The 21,309-nt window shown below is 48.6% G+C and overlaps 2 protein-coding genes across 2 annotated transcripts in view; one reads left to right on the top strand and one right to left on the bottom strand.

Moving 5' to 3' along the window:
* Positions 1 to 368: 368 nt before the first annotated feature.
* SUPT16H (SPT16 homolog, facilitates chromatin remodeling subunit) lies at positions 369 to 21,013 on the top strand. The gene is made up of 26 exons (XM_084806300.1): positions 369 to 488; positions 5,600 to 5,692; positions 5,829 to 5,999; positions 6,120 to 6,272; positions 6,359 to 6,505; positions 7,505 to 7,656; positions 8,161 to 8,333; positions 8,427 to 8,517; positions 8,635 to 8,708; positions 8,880 to 8,992; positions 9,857 to 9,922; positions 10,490 to 10,585; positions 10,780 to 10,895; positions 11,195 to 11,348; positions 11,650 to 11,777; positions 12,180 to 12,315; positions 13,124 to 13,250; positions 13,517 to 13,635; positions 14,410 to 14,535; positions 14,648 to 14,760; positions 15,678 to 15,753; positions 16,697 to 16,866; positions 17,703 to 17,832; positions 18,272 to 18,401; positions 19,484 to 19,561; positions 19,763 to 21,013. The coding sequence occupies exons 1-26, from the start codon at positions 423 to 425 to the stop codon at positions 19,924 to 19,926; spliced, it is 3,162 nt and encodes a 1,053-aa protein (XP_084662426.1). The 5' UTR covers positions 369 to 422; the 3' UTR covers positions 19,927 to 21,013.
* The window catches only part of RPGRIP1 (RPGR interacting protein 1), a 38,859-nt gene continuing 38,459 nt past the window's right edge, over positions 20,910 to 21,309 (bottom strand). Inside the window, exon 25 of the mRNA XM_084806301.1 lies at positions 20,910 to 21,215. Coding sequence (XP_084662427.1) covers positions 21,097 to 21,215 — 119 coding nt within the window. The 3' untranslated portion in view covers positions 20,910 to 21,096. The remainder of the gene's footprint in view (positions 21,216 to 21,309) is intronic.

Raw genomic sequence — 21,309 nt, 5'->3', positions numbered from 1 at the left:
CGCGATCTTGACAGGAGGGCGCGGACATGGGGCCGTGAACGGGGCGGCGCATGCGCCGTTACCTCAGTTTGAACGAAAGCGGGTGGGGGAGAGGGATGTGTCCTCAGGAACGTCACGGGATATGTTTTTGTTTATTCTGTGCTTTTATTATTCACTGAGGGGGGAAAATGACTGTTCATTGAGGCAAGATAGGGTTTAAATACATCGCTGACGTGCGTCGCCGTTCGAAATTGGCCCAAACAAATAAGTAATATTTTTTGTTGTGGTCGCAAACAAACAAACAAACAAACAACGCCGGAAGTGGCGTCCGGAGGGGGAAGGTCGCGGGAGAGTGACGGAGGGTTTCACTTCCGGGGCGCGGGGGGCGCGGCGGCGGGAAGCGGAGGAGCGAGGCGGGCGGAGCTTGCGGAGGAGCCGCTTCCATGGCGCTGAGTCTGGACCGTGAGGCCTACTACCGCCGCGTCAAGCGTCTCTACAGCAACTGGCAGGTGAGGCGCCCGCGAGGGGGGGGAGCCGCGGGACCCGGCGCCCCGCCCCCGCCTTGTCGCGCGGCGGGGGGGTCCTCGCCCCCGCCACGCTTTTCTTCTTCTTCCTGACGCCGCTTCCCCGCCAGCGCCGGAGTTTGGCGCGGTGGAGCAGGAGGGGTTAATTCCCATCCTAGCCCCACCCCCTGCATGCTTTCTCCCACTCCAGCCTTCCCCAACCTGGTGCCCTCCAGAGCTGTTGGACTGCAACTCCCGTCGTTCCCAGCAAGCAAGGCCATTGGCAGCCTCCTACTGTAGCCTTCCCCCAACCTGGTGCCCTCCAGAGCTGTTGGACTACAACTCCCGTCGTTCCCAGCAAGCAAGGCCATTGGCAGCCCCCTACTCTAGCCTTCCCCTCCCTGATGTGTTGGACTGCAACTCGCATCATTCACAGTCAGTATGGGCATGTTCAGCCTTCCCCCACCTGGTGACATTCCAGTTGTGTTGCTGGCCTGGGAATGATTGGGGTGGCAGAAATCTGGATGTGTTCCCAACACATCTGGAATGGCACCACTTTCAGGAAGGTTGGCTTACACTGAGATAAGACAGAAAGCATCTCATCTTCATCCTCCTTCTTTTCCCAACTTTGTCAAGTTCCACTTTTCTTTATTGTTTATTGTTATGTTCATATAGTAACCTTTTTTTCTTTATTTGCCTGCATTTCAGAGTATTTTTGAGGATTTGGGCAAGCGACAGTTTAGCTGGTGTAGCGCAGTGCCTACATAGTTTAGATCTCCCCTCTGCCTTTACTCAAATTAGGGTTGCATTAAGAGTTGCACTTCTTTTCTCGGCCTCAGTGTGGGGGTAATTTTTGTGAACCTCTGAGAGAGCTTCGGCTATTGCGCAGTGTAGAAATGAAATCAGTGTAAATAAATAAAAATAAAGTAATAACGGTTCTCTGCCTTACAGTATTGTAGCGTAACAATTGCAGCAAGTTAACATATGTGAATGTTTTGTTGAAGACTTGAAAGTGCAGTATAAATGCATTGTTGTTACCTTGTTTTCTGGTCTTCTTAGTTCTTATAAGAGCCCAGTTGGTATAATTGCTATGTCTCTTTGTACAGACGAGTATGCAGTGTCTTGAGTGGGAGAGTGATTTGCTGAAAGCCACCCAGTAACTTCTCTTCCTAGTGACCCTCTCACTCTTACAACATCAAATCCATGGGGTTTTTTCCACTTCCTTCTGCTCTACTGTCACTTTGTTTCATTTCTTTTGCAACCCCACCTCCCTTCAGTAATGTCTGTATACTGTATATGTACCTGTATACGTGGTATACATATGCAAGATCTTCTGATCTGCATAGCAAAAGCAGCCTTTAATGTAGCTAATAGCTATATAAGGATATATAGCTTTAGTTGTGTGATGGATGTTCCTTCTGCACACATGGTATTCCTTCTTAAACTACTTTGTTTCAAATGAGAAGCAGTATATAAATATTGCTAAAACAAATAAATAATAAATATTTGTTTAAGATTCCATCCTGTTACTATGTCGTGTATTAACTTTGCTTGTACTTGTTTGCCATTTTGAATGTGTGTGTGTGTAGATGAGTAGTTAAATACATGTGAATGAGTAGCTAATCCACATTAAAGGCATAATCCTATGCATGTTCAGAAGAAAGAAAAAGCCTACAAGTCCCAGCATGCCCCAGCCAGCCTCATAGGGCTTTTTTTCTGTCTAAACATGCATAGGATGCACCTTAAGTAATTCTGGGTGCATCTTGCAGGCTCCACTGAAAATACACTGCAAGGAGTTGCAGCCCATGTGCTTATATCTTGTTTCATGTGACAAGGGTAAATAGCAGTTCATATTAATAAATGCAGTAAATAGAGATACTATTGCAGTTATTTTGTGCAAAAAATGTATCAGTGCCCAGGAAAAAGTGAGTGAACTTCATGTGGACCTAGGCATTTTAAATAGGGGATTAGCTGAGTTTCTTCCTTTGCTCTGTGCCAGTTCCCGTTCCCTATCTTTTCAAACATGCGGGCCAGAAGTTTGCAGTCATCTTGAAATGAAAACTAGGATTCATTCTTCCAGGACATACTGGGGGAGGGGGGCAACAGGACCCCATGTGAGCCAACTTATCGAGTCTGTCAGAAGAGCACTTCTGGACTGTTTTGGAGAAATGGGCAGTTCAGCAGGTGAATCGAAAACACCGCAGATTAGAAACTTCACCAGAGAAATATTGTGTATTGCGAATGTGTAGTACAAGGGAGGCCAAAACTGGCTTGTGAGCCACAGTCCCCTGTGGCACCTCAGGAGGCTCTAAGATTGCCCTGTCATGATGGAATTGAGACAACTCAGGCAGAATATAGGGTAGCAATAGCCATATCCAGGGTCCCAAGGCAAGGAATTTTGAATGATCATAGGGTATGTCTGGAGAAAATGCAGGTGCTGGTGGAGGAGAGGAGATAATAGAGTTGCACTCCCCAAGAAGGAGCCAATTTGTAGTCTGGGGGTGCTCATAGGTCCAGCTCTGTTATTTGAGGCCCAAATGGGCTCCATGGCACAAAGTTCCTTTTATCAGCTTCAGCTGATAAACCAGCTACATCCCTACCTGGATAGAGATAGCCTGGCAGCAGTTGTCCATGCATTGGTACCCTCCTGCCTGGATTATTGCAATGTGTTATACTTGAGGCTACCAGTGAACATGGTCTAGAAACTTTAGTTAGTGCAGAATAGAATTGGGTGTCTATTTACTGGGACTGGCCATTTCAAATGTATTACTCCAGTGCTGTGTCAACTGCACTGGTTGCCAGTCAGTTTCCAGGCCTAATTCAAAGTGTTAGTGCTGACCTTTAAAGCCCTAAATGGCTTAGGACCAGTCTGCCTGAAGGACTGCCTTCTCCCCTATGTTCCTGCCCAATTACTAAAATTGTCATCTGAGACTCTTGTGGATGCTGCTGTCCACAGTGGCATTAGGGAAAAACACTTCTCTGTAGAGGCCCCCCATCTGTGGAATGCCCTTCCCAGAGAGAGCTGCCTGACACCATTTTGTCCATTGAGACACTAGTTTAAGACCCTCCTCTTTAAGCGGGTCTGTTGCTCTGATGGTTGATTCCACTGCTAGCTGTTAAAGTTTAATATTATATTCTCCTGTTAATTTGTTGTTGGATTTTTATTATTTTAGTTTTGGTTGGCTTGTTAGTTTTGGGGTTTTATTATTGTAAACTGCCCCAAGGGCATTTGCCAGTCGGATGTCATACAAATCTAACAAATAAGTAAAATAAGAGACAGATCGGACTGCAAGTGGATCTTTCAGAGATGCACAAAGCTCTTTGTATGCAGCTCTTGGACCTAGCGCTTGTTGGGCCAGCCCTAGTATAACACCAAGCTATAGAAGTGATGGAAACGTTGCAGCACAGGGGAGGCACATCCATGTTTGCCACGTATCATCATAATAATATATGCTGCTGCCATATTTGAGTCTTGCTGTACTCACACTTACATATCCAAAACAACACCTACGTACAAGAAAGAGGTCTCAACAGACTCTGTGTAACTGCAAAACATAAAAAAAAATATGCAGGGAAAAAAATCCCTAACGGGAGGGCGGGGGGAAACCACACTGTCCCGTAATAACTTAATGGCAAGTTGAGCTATTAACCCGGGGGGGGAAATATAACCCTGCTAATGCAAATCTCAAAGCAAATGCATTTCATTGTCCCCAATTTGTAGGATGGAAAGGCTGTAGCTGGAAGGGAGTGACTTATGACATCCCTGTAATGTAGCTTACCCTGAATGCTGCAGGTCAGATTCTAGGACTTTACAACAAGCCAGCAGTGTTGTCCAGAGGTCTTAGACCCCTATTGCAGACTGGGGAGTTGAGCTGAAGCTGAGAGAGTAGCTTACAACAACTCTGCTGTGGTATCCATTGCTTTGATCCCCGCATTGCAGGTTGGGCTGACAGAACTATACCAACAATCCTGCAGTCTAGTTCAGTGTGGTACCCCTGTTGCAGGCAGGAGTGCTGTGCTGGGAGTGAACAGCTTAACTGCAGCCCTACAGTGTAGTGCAGTGTTCAAATCCAGCACTTTCATGCTTCATTGACCTGCTCACAGACAGGGTTGGACTTTTTAAATATTCAAAAACTTTTTAAAAATGCACATGAAGTAAGACCCATGTTGGAGGAGGAGGAGGAACTCCTGTTTTTTATGCTAACTTGTGTGTGTTTTTTAACTGCCTCAGGCTCAGCTGTGCCACATGCCAGAAATGCACTGCAACATTTTGTTGCAGGGCCCTGCTTGTTCCTGTTATTACTGATGTTCAGATGAGAGCACCATTACTTAATGTGGCCAAAACAGCATGGCCAGTGCAAAAGAAAGCGATATCAGCAGGCTTGGGGGAACCCTAAAGTTTGCAGATGTATTAAAAAAAAAATTAAGAATAAGATCCTAAGCGGGAGGAGGGGGGAGAGATCCAAAACAGCTAAATGAAGACTGAGCATGGAGTGCTGACTGATTATTGGGGGAAAATAGCAGCTGGGAGAAATGGAAGAGAGCAGATGGAGTTCTGAACAGGAGCACTTCATTTTGAAACATTTTGTTACAATTCCCATGTGTGGATTTCTAATCACATTCCTTGTTCAGGAAGCTCTGTTTTGTAGTCATAACCATGTGTTTTATTTTTCTAAGTTTTGCTTTCAGGGGTGCATATACGCATGATGAAATAGTAAAAGGCAAAGCACTGGCAATATTTTTCCCAGAGTAGAGGTGGGGAAGGGAACAGCGGGGGTGGGGGGATATCGTGGAGTTTGGGGAGAGATGCCTGTTAGGGGCAGGGTCTGGGGAAATAGCAGGGCAGGGTAGCTTGACCAATAGCCATTAGTAAGTGCATCATTGTCAGGAGATGGTGGCTACCTCTTCTCCATCTTTCTTTTTTTTTTTACTTTTGGGGTATCCACAAGAGCTAGAAACCCTTATGTATGGAGAGGAGATGGATTATGCGTAATTGTGGCTTATCAGACCCTGCACGTATGTGACAGCTGTTGACGAGCAAAATTCACTTGCTTCTTGAATGTCATACAACAAGAGCCATACGTTTGATGATATCTGGGGCTTTTGTTCTCTTGCAGAAAGGAGAAGATGAATATGCCACCATCGATGCCATTGTGGTCTCAGTTGGAGTTGATGAAGAGACTGTCTATGCCAAGTCCACTGCTCTGCAGGTGAGCAAGGGTAGGGAATGCATGTTTTTGCTTCAAGTAATGCTGTAGGGCTCCATATGGAAAGCGATGGGATTCTTGGGTAGAAAGTAAGGTAGTCCCTTGGCTCCTCATAGAGATCTGTTCTCTTCCCTTGCAGACATGGCTCTTTGGCTATGAACTCACTGACACAATCATGGTTTTCTGTGAGGACAAGATCCTCTTCATGGCCAGCAAAAAGAAGGTGGAATTCCTGAAGCAGATTGCAAACAGTAAGAGCAATGAGAGCACCAACGGGGTGCCAGCAATCACATTGCTCGTACGGGAGAAGGTGAGTGACGACCTGCCTAAACCTGTTCCACATCGCTTGTAGAAGAAGATTGTTTGAGGGCTGAGCTGTGTGAACCCATGTGGGAACTGTGTCTCCTTCCTCCTTCCCTCCATCCTCCAGAATGAAAGCAACAAGGCAAACTTTGACAAGATGACTGAAGCCCTGAAGGGCAGCAAGAACGGCAAACGCATTGGGGTGTTCAGCAAGGACAAGTTTCCTGGAGACTTCATGAACAGCTGGAATGACGCTCTCAGCAAGGAAGGCTTTGAGAAAGTGAGGAGAACCGACCCCGGCATGTGGGAGGGGACTGGCAGGGTGAAGGCTGCTCTGGCTCATGTTCCTTTAACTCTCTGCTGCAGGTGGATATCAGTGCTGTGGTGGCCTACACCATCGCTGTGAAGGAGGATGGAGAGCTCGTCCTAATGCGTAAAGCGGCTGCCATCACGTCGGAGGTCTTCACGAAGTTCTTGAAGGAGCGGGTTATGGAGATAGTTGATGCTGACGAGGTGAGGAGGGAACCTGGTCATGGAGCTGAGATCGTAGCTGGAATGTAAGGAGGGTACTCTCTCAGAGGGGGATGTGCATAGGCCTTGAGAACACAGGGAGAGGCTGGCTCTTTTACCTAGGCCAGGGGTGCAGAATGTCTTTTATCCTGAGGGCCAAATTCCATTTCAGAGAAGGTCTTGGGAGCAGCATTCCAGTGCCGGGTGGGACTGAAGGCAAAAGGGTGGGACCAAAAATGCCAGCATATTGTAGCTCAAAATTCTTACTGCCAGTAACTAGGAGCCTTGGAGGCGTTTCAGCCTTTTAGAATGGGAGGTGGGGGGACTGTACAAAAGGTGGGAAACCAGCAAAGGATCAGTGGTTTGTGGGAAAGCAGGATGGGGAAAAGGACAGGGCCACCTGGGGAACCCTGGAGGGTTGGATTTGGTCCTTGGGGCTGAGGGTCTGTAGCCCTGATCTAGGCCCATCTTCTCTCTTTGGATTCTCCATTAGCTCAAGTTGCTTTTCCCATATAGTTTGTCCTGTAGCTACGTGGACTTTTTGCCTCTTTCTCCTGCCCCGTACTGGGCAATATGTCATTCCAGCACCCAATTCCTGTCTGTCCTGGTCCTTTAAAGCTGGGACACAGTACGAGGACAACCTGGCTTCTGGGCTCTGTGCAGGAAGTAACAGAGCAGACTTTTGGTGGCTGTGTACATGTGCTCTCTTTTTGTCTTAAGGGCCAAGGGAAAGAGTGCTGCTGCAAGGTCAGCAGAGAGAGCATTCATGCCACCGTCCATTGCAAATTCCACATCACTGCACTACCCTACATCTGTGTCCCAGTTCAGCAAAAGACTTGGGCAAAACAGAGCCTATGAGTGTCAGTCTTGCTAGGGTCCTTGTCAAAGCCTCTGGAGATGTTATCCATCTCCCCAGCAATACTTTTGTTTGAATAGCACTTGAGGGGTCTGTCTCTTCCCCTGGAGTCCACTGACTACTGAATCGTCTCCATTTTCTGGCAGAAAGTACGGCACAGCAAGCTGGCAGAGTCTGTAGAGAAGGCCATCGAGGAGAAGAAATACCTCTCTGGGGCTGACCCCTCCACTGTGGAGATGTGCTATCCTCCTATTATTCAGAGTGGGGGAAATTACAACCTCAAGTTTAGTGTTGTCAGGTAGGCAAATTTCCATGAGAATAGGAGGGATGGGTTTATATTGAGGTGATTTAAATCACCAAGCAAAAAGGCTTTTCCCATTCATCCAGCTCTGGAACAAGCATGCATATGAATTGGTTGCTGTACCAATTAAAATGGATTCGTTTGCAGCTAAATGCAGCCTTCCTAGGAGTGTAATCTAAAATCTCTGGCCATGCAGCCCAAATTTCTCTTGCACAGAGCAATTATATCTGCTAGAGCATGAACAGCAGAGAACTGAGATTAATAGATTTCTGTTTGGTGCTCTCTATTTATTTATTATATTTTAATCCCTCCAACTTCCTCCAGGAAACTCAGGGCAGCACGTATGGATCTTTTTCTTAAATGAAGGATGAAATCTATAGGAGACAAAACTCTGTGCTGGAGTCCCAATAATTTGCTTCTTGTTGTCTGTGCGGACTGTGCACACGCTTGCCTTCCCAATTGGCCCATCCATTCTGCTACCAACTGCCTCTCTGTCCCCAGTGAGAAGAGCTACATGCACTTTGGGACTGTCACGTGTGCCATGGGCATCCGCTACAAATCCTACTGCTCCAACCTGGTGCGCACACTCATGGTGGACCCACCGCAAGAAACACAGGACAATTACGCCTTCCTGCTGCAATTGCAGGAGGAGATGCTCAAAGAACTGCGGCACGGTGAGTGGCAGGGGGTGCCTGGGTGCAACAGCTTCTCTGCGTGCCGTGGGATGCAGCGTGTTGAAGCATCTGACTTTTCTCCCCTTTTACTAGGTGCAAAGCTGTGTGAGGTCTACGCCGCTGTCATGGATATGGTGAAGAAGCAGAAACCAGAGCTCTTGAGCAAAATCACCAAGAACTTGGGGTAAAAAGCCTCGCCCGTTGGGACAGAGGCATCCTTCCTGCAAGGTTACGGATTCGTGAGTGGCGTAGTTGTTGCTGAGGGAAACTCAGTGTTTCCCCCCCCCACTCTCTTTCCCAGGTTTGCCATGGGCATCGAGTTCAGAGAGGGTTCGCTCGTGATCAATAGCAAAAATCAGTATCGCCTCAAGAAAGGTGAGAATCTCTCTCCCTGCACTCTTGAGTCAAAGTTTACAAGGCTGTCCCCTTTCCTCAATCCACCCTTAGATATATATTGTCCAAAATTCATATGTGTTGGGAGCTGGTAGCTCAGAGCACCCTTGGGGAGGCTCTCTTCCCTCTCAAGCTGTGTTCTGTCTGCCACAGGGATGGTTTTCAGCCTCAATGTGGGGCTCTCAGACCTGCCCAATAAAGAGGGAAAGAAACCAGAGGAGAAAACATACGCGTTGTTCATCGGGGACACTGTACTGGTGGAAGAGGTGAGATGAGGGGAACGAGGAAGTGTGTGTGGGGGGGTGGGGGAATCTCCACTGCCTCGTATGTCTTCTCCCCCAGGCATAATTCCTCGCTTGGTCCGTGGTGGGGGACTGCCACCTCCACACCCCTAAGCACCTGTGTCCCATCCTCGATGTAGGGCAGCTACATGGGCCATAGTTGTCTTTGTTCAGCACTGTAGAATGGATGCCTTTACATATACAAACTCCTCTTTCAGCAGGAGATTCCCCCAGCAGGACCTAAACTGGGGGGGGGGGGGGTCACTGTTCCTTCCTTGAGGTGTGGCAGCTGCTCCTGGGCATCCCGTCCCTCCAAAGAATGGAGTTCCGTCCTGGTTGAAAGAGAGGGGAGCACGCCAGACTTGCCTCTCTCAAACTTTAGGGATTGGCAGGAAGCGAACGACACTCACATTGCCTGTCACAGATTTCTGGGGGAACTCTTGCTATTCTCAGAAGGGTACCCCTATTAGTCTGTTGCAGCAAAAACAACAAAGAGTCCACTGGTACTTTAAAGGCCAACACATTTATTATGGCATAAGCTTTTCTGGACTGCAGTCCATCAGCTGCTGTTTCTGACATTTGGTCAGTTTTCTCTGGGTTTTTCTACCTTACTATATTGTTGGTGCTTCTCGTTCTACGTGGGGTCCCCCCCCCGATCTTTGTATCAGTTCTACTGATGTTATGTCTTGAATGTGGGAGGGGGCCTCCTCCTCAGAAGGGAGAACAAGCTTGCTGGCCTTGCCTTTGAATGCACCCTCATGGGAAGGTGAACTTCACAGCTGTCTGCATACAGTCTTACATTTATGCCTTTCTAACTGTGTTGCTTCTCCCCGCCCCGCCCCCTTCCAGGATGGCCCAGCTACTCTCCTGACTTCTGTCAAGAAGAAGGTCAAGAATGTCAGCATTTTACTCAAGGTGAGTCCTCGGGCATATATGCTGAAGGTCTTAAATGCTTAGCGTGAGGTTTGCAAAGTGATGCAGTCAGGAAAAGCTCAAAGGGTCCAGGTTCAATCCCCAGCATCTCCAGCTAGGGTGGGGAAAACCTGGAGAGCCGCTGCCAGTCAGTGTCAACAATACCAGGCTAGATGGACCAGTGATGTGACTTAGTATAAGGCAGCTTCCTATATTCCCAAGGGACTTAGAATGGACTTGTGACCCATAGATAACTCTGCAGGCTTTTGGAATCCTGTGAAGTCCCAGCTCTCAAGTTTCTAGCCCTCTTGATTGTGTATTGTGTTGCATTTGCAAACGTTAAAGCAATAAGGATGCAGTTAAGACCAAATTCTTTGAGTGTTTTTCCTACTCCTATCATTTTTAAGTCTACTACACGCAGCTTTTTAAAAACATTTTATGGAAACTTCTGAATAAGAATATTGCAGAATAAGTTTGGGAACAAAAGCCCTTTCCAAACAACTCATCCAGTGTGTGTGTGTATGTATGTGAGTGAATGTGAACATTCTAATTTCTACATTTCTGTTATAGAAGGAGGATGAGGAGGAGGAGGAAGAAGAAGATGATACGGAAGGAATCCTGCTTGGGCGTGGCTCCCGAGCAGCCCTGCTGCCCGAAAGAACTCGGGTATAGAAGGCTAGGGTGGACTGTGGTGGGCGGGGCGGGGATAGTATTTAAGGGTGGTGAAAGAACCTTTGGTGCGTCTCCATGTGGGGAGCTGCCAGCATATTGATTGTGCATTCAACAGGGGGATGTGGGGGAGGCGGTCTGGCCCTTCTGTGCGAGCAAGTATCACACTCACCATCCTCCATCCCATCCAGAATGAGTTGACAGCTGAAGAGAAACGCAGGGCGCACCAGAAAGAGCTAGCCACACAGCTAAATGAAGAGGCTCGAAGACGGTTGACAGAACAAAAAGGGGAGCAGCAAATCCAGAAGTGAGTAAAAGCCCTTGCACACGAAGGGAACGATGTAGGATTTTACTGCTTCTGGATGGCAGGGTGTGGAAGCTGCTTTTCCTAGATGAAGGTGGCACATAGCAGAAGCATAGGTGCTGCACCACTCAGAAACACAGATTGATTGGAAAGCAGCAAGCACCACTTCTATTGAAGATGGAATGTGCCTTGGACATGCTTTGATGCAGAATGCGCTCTCTTGCCTTCTCATAAGGTCTGGAGTAGCTAACTGGAAGCCACCCCCCCCCCCCCGATTTCCTCACCACTCTGGTTCCTTGCAGAGCTCGTAAGTCGAATGTGTCCTACAAAAACCCATCCCTGATGCCAAAGGAGCCTCACATCCGGGAGATGAAGATCTACATTGACAAGAAGTACGAAACAGTCATCATGCCCGTCTTTGGCATCGCCACGCCTTTCCACATTGCCACCATCAAGGTATGGCAGCTGCAGCAACTGGAAGCTTGGGAGGCCCATTGGGTCTTGGGACAGATGGAAGTTGGTGGCTCTCTGGCTGAGTTGGGGAATTAATCATGGCTTTGAAAGGGCCTCGAGTTGGACACTGGATGTGACCATAGCAATTCGTAGCGTCTTCCCAAAGAAAACGTCCTGGGGCTCTCCTGTGTACATGGTTGTGTGCAGATAAGGGAACTGGGGGCAGGGGCAAAAAGGGGCATCTGGGGAGGGGTGGGCCTTGGCTGAAAGCCGTTGTGTCCCAGCACATTCTCCTCCCTTACAGAACATTAGTATGTCAGTGGAGGGCGACTACACCTACCTGAGGATCAACTTCTACTGCCCAGGCAGTGCCCTGGGTCGCAATGAGGGCAACATCTTCCCCAACCCAGAAGCCACCTTCGTGAAAGAAATGTGAGTTGCCCCTTGCCTAGTTTGTGCCACGGGATGTAGCACCCTTCATTGCCCTGGGACCCTGACCTCTTAATGGGTCACCCCTTGCATTTTGAGTGGGATTTCTATGTCTCTATCTGCCCCTGTATTTCTTGCTTTTTTGGGGTCTCAGAGTATGCCTCATTCCATAGATCAGAAGTCACTGGCCTTCCTTTCCCCCTTAGTTGGGTCTGGTGGGCAGGTCTCTCAAATTCTAGTTTCATAGTTTTCAGGGAGTCTTCCTTTCCCCTCCTTCAGTAGCAGGCGCTATGTGAGGCTTCTCGAAGCCACCCCTACATTTGTAGCCAAAGGAACTGGACTTGAGTGCTGTAATCAGGCACCTGCTGACATGACCCTGCCCTCCTTTCTCTCTCCCTACACCAGAACATATCGAGCATCCAATATAAAAACACCCGGGGAGCAGATGGTGCCCGCTCTCAACCTTCAGAACGCCTTCCGTATCATCAAGGAGGTGCAAAAGCGCTACAAAACCCGTGAGGCTGAGGAGAAAGAGAAGGAGGTGAGAGGCAGAATGGGTTTTCTTGCGTACATTTTCACAGGGAATGCATTGGGGAAATTTCGGTGATGGAAATGGACCTTGCATTTGGGGAGATGCCAGTGTACTGATGTCAGGGTTGATTCTGAGCATGGGGAGATAGTTAGCAGCTCAGATTCAGAAGAGGAACAGCCAGAAACGGGGGATGCATTTTCCCAAGCCAGTTCAGATATGGGTAGGCGTGCTTCTCAGGTTACTAACTACCAGATGGCCAGGCCTGAAGTCCCCACGCCCTTGCCCCCCTCTGTGAGAAGCCAGGAGGAGGAGGAGAGTGGGGGCTGTGACCCAAGAGATGCTAGACTATGGCGCAGAGCTAAGACGGAAACGTCAGGGGCAGAGCTCAGACGGTCGACCCGGTTAGTGATGCATGAAAGGCGATGTAGGGAAGCATCACTGGAAGGGCAGGACATCCCTCCCTAAGTTAGTCTAGCCAGCACGCCTCACTTCAAACTGTAGGCGAGGTGTTCCCATTCGAATCCCCTGGAAGCATTCCTTTGTAGCCTGAGAGTCTTCAAGAATTTGCATCTGTAATGAACCTGTTGATAATGAATTAAAGGCCTGAGACTAAAGCCTCTCTATTTGTGTGTGTGAGTGCATCAGGAAAGAGGGGGTCCAAGGGAAACGTGACAACTGTGGCCTTTGGAGAGTAAGCAAAACTTGCTTCACCACAGTCTGAAAATCCCACCTGGAAAAAGGGTATTGATGTAAGGGTTACGTAGAATTCACAGATGCTTTCTTAGCTTGATGGGATTGTTCCTCTTCCATTTCCCAGGGGATTGTCAAACAAGACTCTCTGGTGATCAACCTGAACCGCAGCAATCCCAAGCTGAAGGACCTTTACATCCGCCCCAACATTGCCCAGAAGAGGATGCAGGGGTCTCTGGAAGCGCACGTCAATGGTACAGAGGGCTGAGAGATGCACAGAGCTGCCTCTTTGGGGCAACAGGCATTCATACACTCGAGGCCAAAGGGAGCTCATTCAGAGAATTTTTTTAAGGGGGTTCTGCTGTTAAAATGGCCAAGCAATCATGTAACTGGGGTTATTCCAGCCTTCTGCATTGGCTTCTTTCTCATCTCCTTGTGCTTGGGATTGGTATTTAGGACACCTCCCCACCAGCTGTAAGTGGGCAGTTTCCTTCTCTCACGCAGGCTTTCTCCTGGGCAGGTTTCCGCTTCACCTCTGTGCGAGGGGACAAAGTGGACATCCTGTACAACAACATCAAGCATGCCGTCTTTCAGCCTTGTGATGGGGAGATGATCATTGTGCTGCACTTTCACCTCAAGGTACCTATCCAAGTGGAGCCTGGAGGGTGAGAAGGGGTAATGAGTCGTCATTACACGGATGGCAGGATGCCTTACTTTGTATGGAGTAACCAGGGTCTGTTATCCTGGCCACAGAGGAATCACATTGCTGAGTTTCTTGCTTGAATCTAAAAGTGTGGACTTCCTTCATGGCACCCAGCCTTCCCCAACCTGATGCCCTCCAGATGTTTTGGACTGCAGCTGCCATTGTTCCTGCCAATTGGCTGTGCTTGCAGCAGCTGATGAGAGTTGTAGTCCAAAAAATCTGGAGGGCACCAAGTTGGCGAAGGCTGCTTGCATTTGTGGTGTGCTGTGTGTGTGTGTGTGTGTGTGTGTGTGTGTGTGTGTTTGGTATTGGCTACAGAATTGGGTTTCCTACAAAGTCTGCATCCTTGTAAAGAGAAGGTTGAAAATATGTGGGCAGTGCCTGTTGCATACTCAAGACATCAGAGCTGAATAGGACTTTACGTAATGGGACTGGGGAAGAACAGCTGCTGTGTAAGTGCTGTGGTTGTGGTATTTATTCCCCCCACCCCCCAGTGCCAGCAGAAGGATAACAAAACATCCAGAATAATGGCCTCCAAAGTGCAAACGTTTTTCTTTCCTATGATTTTGTCAGGTCTTAGCTTTTACTTGGTGCAAGCTTTCATTTGCTGGCACAGTGTTTGGATTGTTGCTTCTAGCACATGCACACAGCTCCCCTGCTCATGCTTTCCTCCCTCCCCCCACCCCTATTTCTTTACCTCTGCACTTCAGAATGCCATTATGTTTGGCAAGAAGCGCCACACAGATGTGCAGTTTTATACAGAGGTGGGAGAAATCACCACTGATCTGGGCAAGCATCAGCACATGCATGACCGTGACGACCTCTATGCTGAACAGGTGAGAGCAGGGGTTGCTTGTAGTCCTGTCCAGGATGTGCAGGCAGATCAGTTGGAACAGGGCTCATGCTGGGCTGTGTGGCTGACACTCATTGATCCTGTCTGGAGCACAGATGGAGCGTGAGATGAGACACAAGCTGAAAACAGCATTCAAGAATTTCATTGAGAAGGTAGAGTCCCTGACCAAGGAGGAACTGGAGTTCGAGGTGCCCTTCCGGGAGCTGGGGTAAGAACGGCTGTGATAGGGCAGTTTCAGTTTTGTAGTGCTATGAAAGGCCAATGTAATTTGAGCTAAACTTTCAGGACATTTCTGAAGGCCAGTGTGAGTGGGAGATGGGGTGATGACTGAGATTCAGGGAATGAATCATCCAGGGGGTGAGGAATTGTGGCATCAGAATATCCAAAATATGTAAATAGACTAATACACCCTATATTCATCCCAGCATTTGTTCCATTCCATTCTGAGCATCAAGGAACCTGTAGGACACTGTTTCGTTAGAAACAGGGAATAGTTGTTGTGCTGAGGGAGTAATCCCCATAAAGAATTTCCCTAATTTATACATCTTTTAACAGAAGATGCTGCCTTTTTTCCAACTCAGTGAGAACTAGGATTTTGCTCTTTTTAATTTAAAAAGAAAAAGAAAAATCCCAGGATTTCAGAGGTGGTGGCAGGCATCTAAGTATTGGAATTCAATATTGATAGCAAAGGGATTGTTCTGCTTTGTGCCACAAAGTTAGATTAGGTGGCTTTTTCTCCCTTCCTTCTGTCTCCATGATTCTCTGACTTTGCAGAGAGCTTCTGGTCCCTACTCTGAGTGGCTGGTCTCAGTTACTGGAAGAGGCATTGAGCCAGCTTACCATGGGTAACAAGACACCTAGAACCCTACAATAGCTCATGGGTCTGGGTGGCTTGTTACCCATGGCAACAAGCCAGCCTGGTCCGGTTCACAAGCCACGCTGCCGGGGGTAATTATGCAAATCCCCCTGGCATATGACCAGCAAGCACAGCATAATAGACAAGCCACCACGGCTTGTTAACCTCCTGCCAATTGTACGAACCCGGTCATGGGCTAACAGTTTTTCCCAAGCTGGCCACTTCAGCGCTGTCTTCTTTTTCTCTCCCCCTCCATCTCCTTGTATCAGGTTCAATGGCGCCCCCTACAGAAGCACCTGCCTGCTCCAGCCGACCAGCAGTGCCCTGGTGAATTGCACTGAGTGGGTAAGTGCAAGTGTGTGTCAGCAGAATCAAGGGAAGGAATGACTTAGAGACTTACTTTTTTTTCCTCAATGAATAATTTTGAGAAATGAAACAAGGTATCGTATTTCACCAGTGAACTTGAATAATTGGTCCCCATTGGAGTGTCTGTGGTGTTAAGGAAATATCCAAGGCAGGTTAGGTTGAACAGTCAGGAATGTATTAAAGCAGACACAGCTGTGGAGAGTCGGGTGAAACGGGGTCTCCAAATACAAGAGACAGGATGCATTTATATGAACTGTTAGTTGGAGAACAAAGAAAATACACTACTCATGCTCAAGAACTAATTTAGCTCAGCAACAGTCTTATTAGCACATCTGTATTCTTCAGGGATGAGTTACTTTGGAGGACAGGAATTTCTTGCTTATAATGAGCAAGTTACAGTTACCTTCTCGTGGTCAGACACATACACATTCTCTCAATCCCATCAGGCACCTTGCCTGAACCAAACTACTTACAAGGCCTAGTCATACCTACTTTCATAGTGGGCTTTCTATAGTCTAACAGGGGGATCCTTGTCCTGTTCAGACATGTCTTACACTTTCCTTTGTACTTGCCTAACAGTTCTTCATGCCCTGAAGTCAGAATAGCACTGGGAATACTTGGGAAAGAAAACGAGGTGGTTGTGGGGCATCTTATCCCATCCTGCTACCACCCTCTAAGAGGAGCCTTCCCCAACTTGGTGCCATCCAGATGTGTTGGACTACAACTCCCAGAAACTCTCGGCCAACTATGCTGGCTGGGGAAGTTTGGAAGTTGTAGTCCAACATAGGTTGCTTTAAGAGGTTTGGAGATTTGGAAAATCAGAGGTGATTTTGGTTGGGGCACCTCATCCCATCCTGCTCCCACTCTCTAAGAGGTTTGGGGATTTGGAAAGCTAACTCTTCCCTCTCTGTCCCACCTGCAGCCCCCATTCGTGGTTACGCTGGACGAGGTGGAGCTGATTCATTTTGAGCGCGTCCAGTTCCACTTGAAGAACTTCGACATGGTCATCGTGTACAAAGACTACAGCAAGAAGGTCACAATGATCAACGCCATTCCTGTGGCCTCGCTTGACCCGATCAAGGAGTGGCTCAAGTGAGTGGGGAGTGGGATGGTCTCTGGCGCCCTGCAGCCAACCGTTGGTACCGTTCCCGTAACTGGTACTGGTTTGGGTGTTAAATTACTGCTGGAAGGCCCTGTACGATTTGTGGCTGCTGCTTCCACACCCTCCCAGAGTGCTTGAAAGAGACAATGCTGGCAGCCGAGGAGTAGAGAATGACGTCTGTCAAAACGTAGTTAGGCCAAGAGTCCTTTTTGAAGGCTGCCTCCGCTCTCTGTACGACTCAACATGGAGCAGTAACTATATTTGCTTCCTTGGTGTAAGTCGGGGGTGCACAGCTCAGGGGCAGCATTCCCCTGAGGCCTTTACTGTGCTCCCCACTCCCCATGGCTTCCCTGACCCCCCTTCCTGCCCATCGCTGCCATCAAATTCACGCACGCACCAGTTTCCCTGCCACCTGTACTCTCCGCTCTCCCCCAGACATCTTCATACAAATTGCTCTTTCCCCCATTGCTGCTAGAAGGCTCTTCACTCCCCCAGAGATCGCTCTTTCCCTGCCATAGCTAGCAGCAAAGGAGGAGTGATCTGTATCAGGATTGCTGGGATAGTGTGTTTACATGTAGCCCCAAAGCCAGCATCACATGCAGCCTTGGGGCTGAAAGGTTGCGCATCCCTAGGGGAAGTGAAAAGCATATGGGAATAGCAGTGATTTGCTCCACCACCGCCTCTGCCACTCCTGAAGCAGCCTCATATTCATCCCAGAACTTCACTGTTGTGGGAGTGAGCTAGTGGTACTGTGGAAGGTGCGTGTGAGCTCCCCCTCTGCCATTATTGTGCATTCATCTTTTCTCTCCCTCTCCGCCCACATCAGCTCTTGTGACATTAAGTACACAGAAGGCGTGCAATCCCTCAACTGGACCAAAATCATGAAAACGATCGTGGATGACCCAGAAGGCTTCTTTGAGCAAGGAGGCTGGTCGTTCCTCGAGCCCGAGGGAGAGGTAGGTTGAGCTGGCATCAGCAATGGTAGCCAGAAAGTAGGGGCGAGGTGGGGAGGCAGGAGCAAAGCCTTTGAAAAGTTTGATGATTTCAATTCTAGAGACTGGAAGTGGAGCAAGGAGACAGCAACCTTATGGTTTTGTGTAGTTCCAGAGGTTATAGAACGTAGAACTTGGTGTCACACTCCTCCAGAAAATGGGTGCGGGGTTCTGGAATCCCTCACTAGTCCCCATTTCAGAAAGAAAGCAGTCCCCAAAAATCTATGCTGGGTTAGCAGAGTGGAACTGCTGAACTTGCTGAAATGTACTTTTAATTTCGGGCCTGTAGAAAACCTCCTACCCTCTGCTCAGTCTTGCACAGTCTGCACAGAGTTGAACCTGGCTGTCCTGAACCCTTCAATTTAAGGTGGTTCTTCTTCCCCACTCCTCCCTCCCCTCCCAGGGAAGTGATGCCGAAGCTGGGGAATCAGAGTCCGAGATTGAGGATGAGACGTTCAATCCATCTGAGGATGAATACGAAGATGAAGAGGAGGACAGTGACGAGGACTACTCTTCCGAGGCAGAGGAATCTGGTGAGGAGGCTGCTCTGGGAAGGGGGAAGAGCCATCCTGGGGACCTCAAGAAGAGGGAGTGGCCCCTGGACTTCCATACATCCAGAACCCGAGGCTGCATGCTGGCCATCAACCTCCCCCCCCCCCCCCGCCCGCCCGCCCGCCCGCCCAATCATCAGGGTGTTCCTTGGTTTCTTTGTTGTGGCCCAACACCTCTGGAGGGTACCAGGTTGCAGGAGGCTGCTTCAACAGCTGGCTTCTCTCCTTGTCCCTCACAAGTGTGTGTGCATTGCAGTGTCATTCTCACTGTATAAACCCATGTGGCTTGAGTGCAAATGCTCGTCAAACTTTTCCTCAAGCCCAACCCTCCTGATCTACATTATTTGGGCCTTGCTTTCCTTTCTGAGGGAAAGATGCTAGTTGGGTCCTCCATATTTGTAGAGTCAGTAGACTGGTTGTCTTAAATAAGTCCTTGGGAGCTGGCGGGAGCTGGATGCTGACAGAGGCCGTTTTTAAGCATGACCTGAATAGAAATGTAGAGGCTGCTGCTTAAACGGGGATCTAGTGTGCGACACAACGTGGCCTAGATGCTGCTGCACCAAAACACACACGCACACACTCATCTCTTCCTCCCTCCCTCCCTCGCCCTGCCTTTCATTTGGTTTCTCCCCTTGTGGAATATCTCAAAATAGCAGTCCTGCTTCTTGTCTCTTGTGCATCCCCTCCTCCTGTGTCACACACACACACACACAGTGTTGCAAGGTCCTTGGAAACTCATAGGGTTGGATCCAGGCTGCAGCTGCAATTCTAGGCAGACTTACATGCAAGGGAATCCCACTGGACACTGCGAGACTTGCTTCTGAGTGAATTTGCACAGCATTGTGCTGTAAGTTAGTTGAACTTGGGTTGCCAAGATAGTGAAGACCAAAGTCCCATTTTTTAAAGTGGGAATGAAGTGCTTAATCTTTTCTGTGGGAATCTTGAAATCAAGAAAAGAAGGCCTGGCAAAACGTGGGAGACCTATAGATTGTTCTACTGTTAAGATATCTAATCCCCCCCCCCCCAAGTATACCAACTGATTCTGAGCCCTTTCCCCTTGACAGATTACTCAAAGGAGTCCTTGGGCAGTGAGGAGGAGAGTGGGAAAGATTGGGATGAGCTGGAAGAAGAAGCAAGGAAAGGTAAGAGCCGTTCTCTGTTCTAGTTCTTCACTCAGCACTTCTTGGTCCAAAGCACGGTTTCTGCTTGTGATGCCACTTTTGCCACGCATTCTTAAGATGTGTGCCAGGAAACAACTGGGGCAATTAACCTCTTGGTATAGAGTAGCAATATATTCCTCCGCGAAGTGCCCAACGCCTTCCTTTTTCTTTCTTTCCTTGCAGCTGACCGTGAGAGCCGGTACGAAGAGGAGGAAGAACAAAGCCGCACTGTCAGCCGTAAAAGGAAGGGCACAACCTCCCAGAGTTCTGGGCATCATCGCAGTTCTGGGCACCATAGCCGCAGCCCCAGCCGAAGCTCAGGACCCCCCAAGAAGAAGAGGAAGTAGACAGTGAATGCCAGCCCTTCCCATCAGCCAATTGGAGGGGGGGGGGGGCTTTTGAGGCCTCATCCAGCAGCCAACGTTTAGGGCATGGGGGGCGGCTGGCCCCTCCCCACAAACTTTTTCATCTTTCTCTCTCTCTCTCTCTCTCTCTCTCTCTCTCTCTCTCTCTCACACACACACACACACACACACACACACACACACACTTTTTTCTGTTTCTCTGGGGAGTGTTTTGTTTTTGTCCCCCAAGTCTTTTCTGACCATTTGTACGGACCAATCAGCTGTGAGAGAATTCCAGGCCATGTTCTTGTGTTAACCATGAACGCAAAGGCCTGCTGAGGAGGAGGAGGAGTGTTGCAGGGTGGAGGCGGTTTTGGGTGAGGCTCAGGAAACTGGTGTTAGTGATACGCTTGCCTGCTGTTCGCCATTTACCCTTCTCCATTGCCTCTCCTCTGCCCCCTACCCTCCCTCTGTGGGTGTATTGCCTGTGAACTCCTTTCCCCCTATAAACTCTTCCCTGACTCCCAGTGTCTTTATTCTCAGGGGGGCGGGGGGGGGGCAGGTTGGCCTGAGAATCCAGAGTAAGAGCATGTACGGTGAATGTGCTACCTTTCTTGGCATTTTGGTGCTGATAGGGAAGAGGATGGTTATGTTCTGTTTCATGAAGCAAAGACCTGGTTGGTACAAGACGCCCCACTTTTGAGCAGGGATGGGCAAGTGTTTCCATACAGGTGAGACCAGAGTTGGAGGATGAGGATGCAAGTGAGAGTAAAGGGTTCTTGCTTTTTCTTTTCATTTTTTTCCTTCCTTTTTTAAAATTGTTGAGCTCTGTCTGTATTTATCTTTGTTTTCTTGGTTGCCGAATCTGGGCTCCAGTGAGCAAGTGTTTGGGGATTGGGGGGGGGGGGGTTGAATGCAATGCCCGCCCTCTGCCTTCCTTGTTTCCTGTGGGTAGGGGTCAAAGATCCAGGCACGGGAGGAAGGGAGAGGCTTTCTCAAACTCTTTTTTTTCCTGTAGCCATTAGCACTCTCGGTATTTTTGACTTTGGAAAAACTGATCAATAAAAATGTTTTTTTAAGTATTTGGAAAGTTTATTTGTTGGCTTCTTCCTTTCCGCCTTCTTCCTTGGAGTATCTTTTTGGCCATGGAATCCATTGCTTTTCCCGTTCTGTTCATCCCTCCTCACTGCTTTTCCTTTTGCCTGCCCGGTAGATGGCGCACAGGGCAGCAGCAGCTTCTATGGAAACTTTCAGCTTCCCAATCTTGGTGTCAGGATCAAAAGAACTGATAACTGTGAAATGACAGAGGTTAAATGAATAGCTTCTGTTTGTTAGAGATGGTTTCGAGAGATCTAGAAATAGGCAGAGTGCATTAGACTCTAGTAC

The sequence above is a fragment of the Heloderma suspectum genome, chromosome 6 (assembly GCF_057233095.1).
Source record: "Heloderma suspectum isolate Gila_16-S chromosome 6, 16-S_ref, whole genome shotgun sequence".
Taxonomy (NCBI): Eukaryota; Metazoa; Chordata; class Lepidosauria; order Squamata; family Helodermatidae; genus Heloderma; species Heloderma suspectum.
Note: the sequence above shows the minus strand (reverse complement) of the source record. Positions and strands in the feature narration are given on the sequence as shown.

Bases quoted from the DNA above. Each gene is read 5' to 3' on its own strand.
- SUPT16H (XM_084806300.1), top strand. From the start codon at position 423: ATGGCGCTGAGTCTGGACCGTGAGGCCTACTACCGCCGCGTCAAGCGT. The intron at 10,586-10,779 runs GTATAGAAGGCT...CATCCCATCCAG, and splicing joins TGCTGCCCGAAAGAACTCGG to AATGAGTTGACAGCTGAAGA. The intron at 10,896-11,194 runs GTGAGTAAAAGC...GGTTCCTTGCAG, and splicing joins GGGGAGCAGCAAATCCAGAA to AGCTCGTAAGTCGAATGTGT.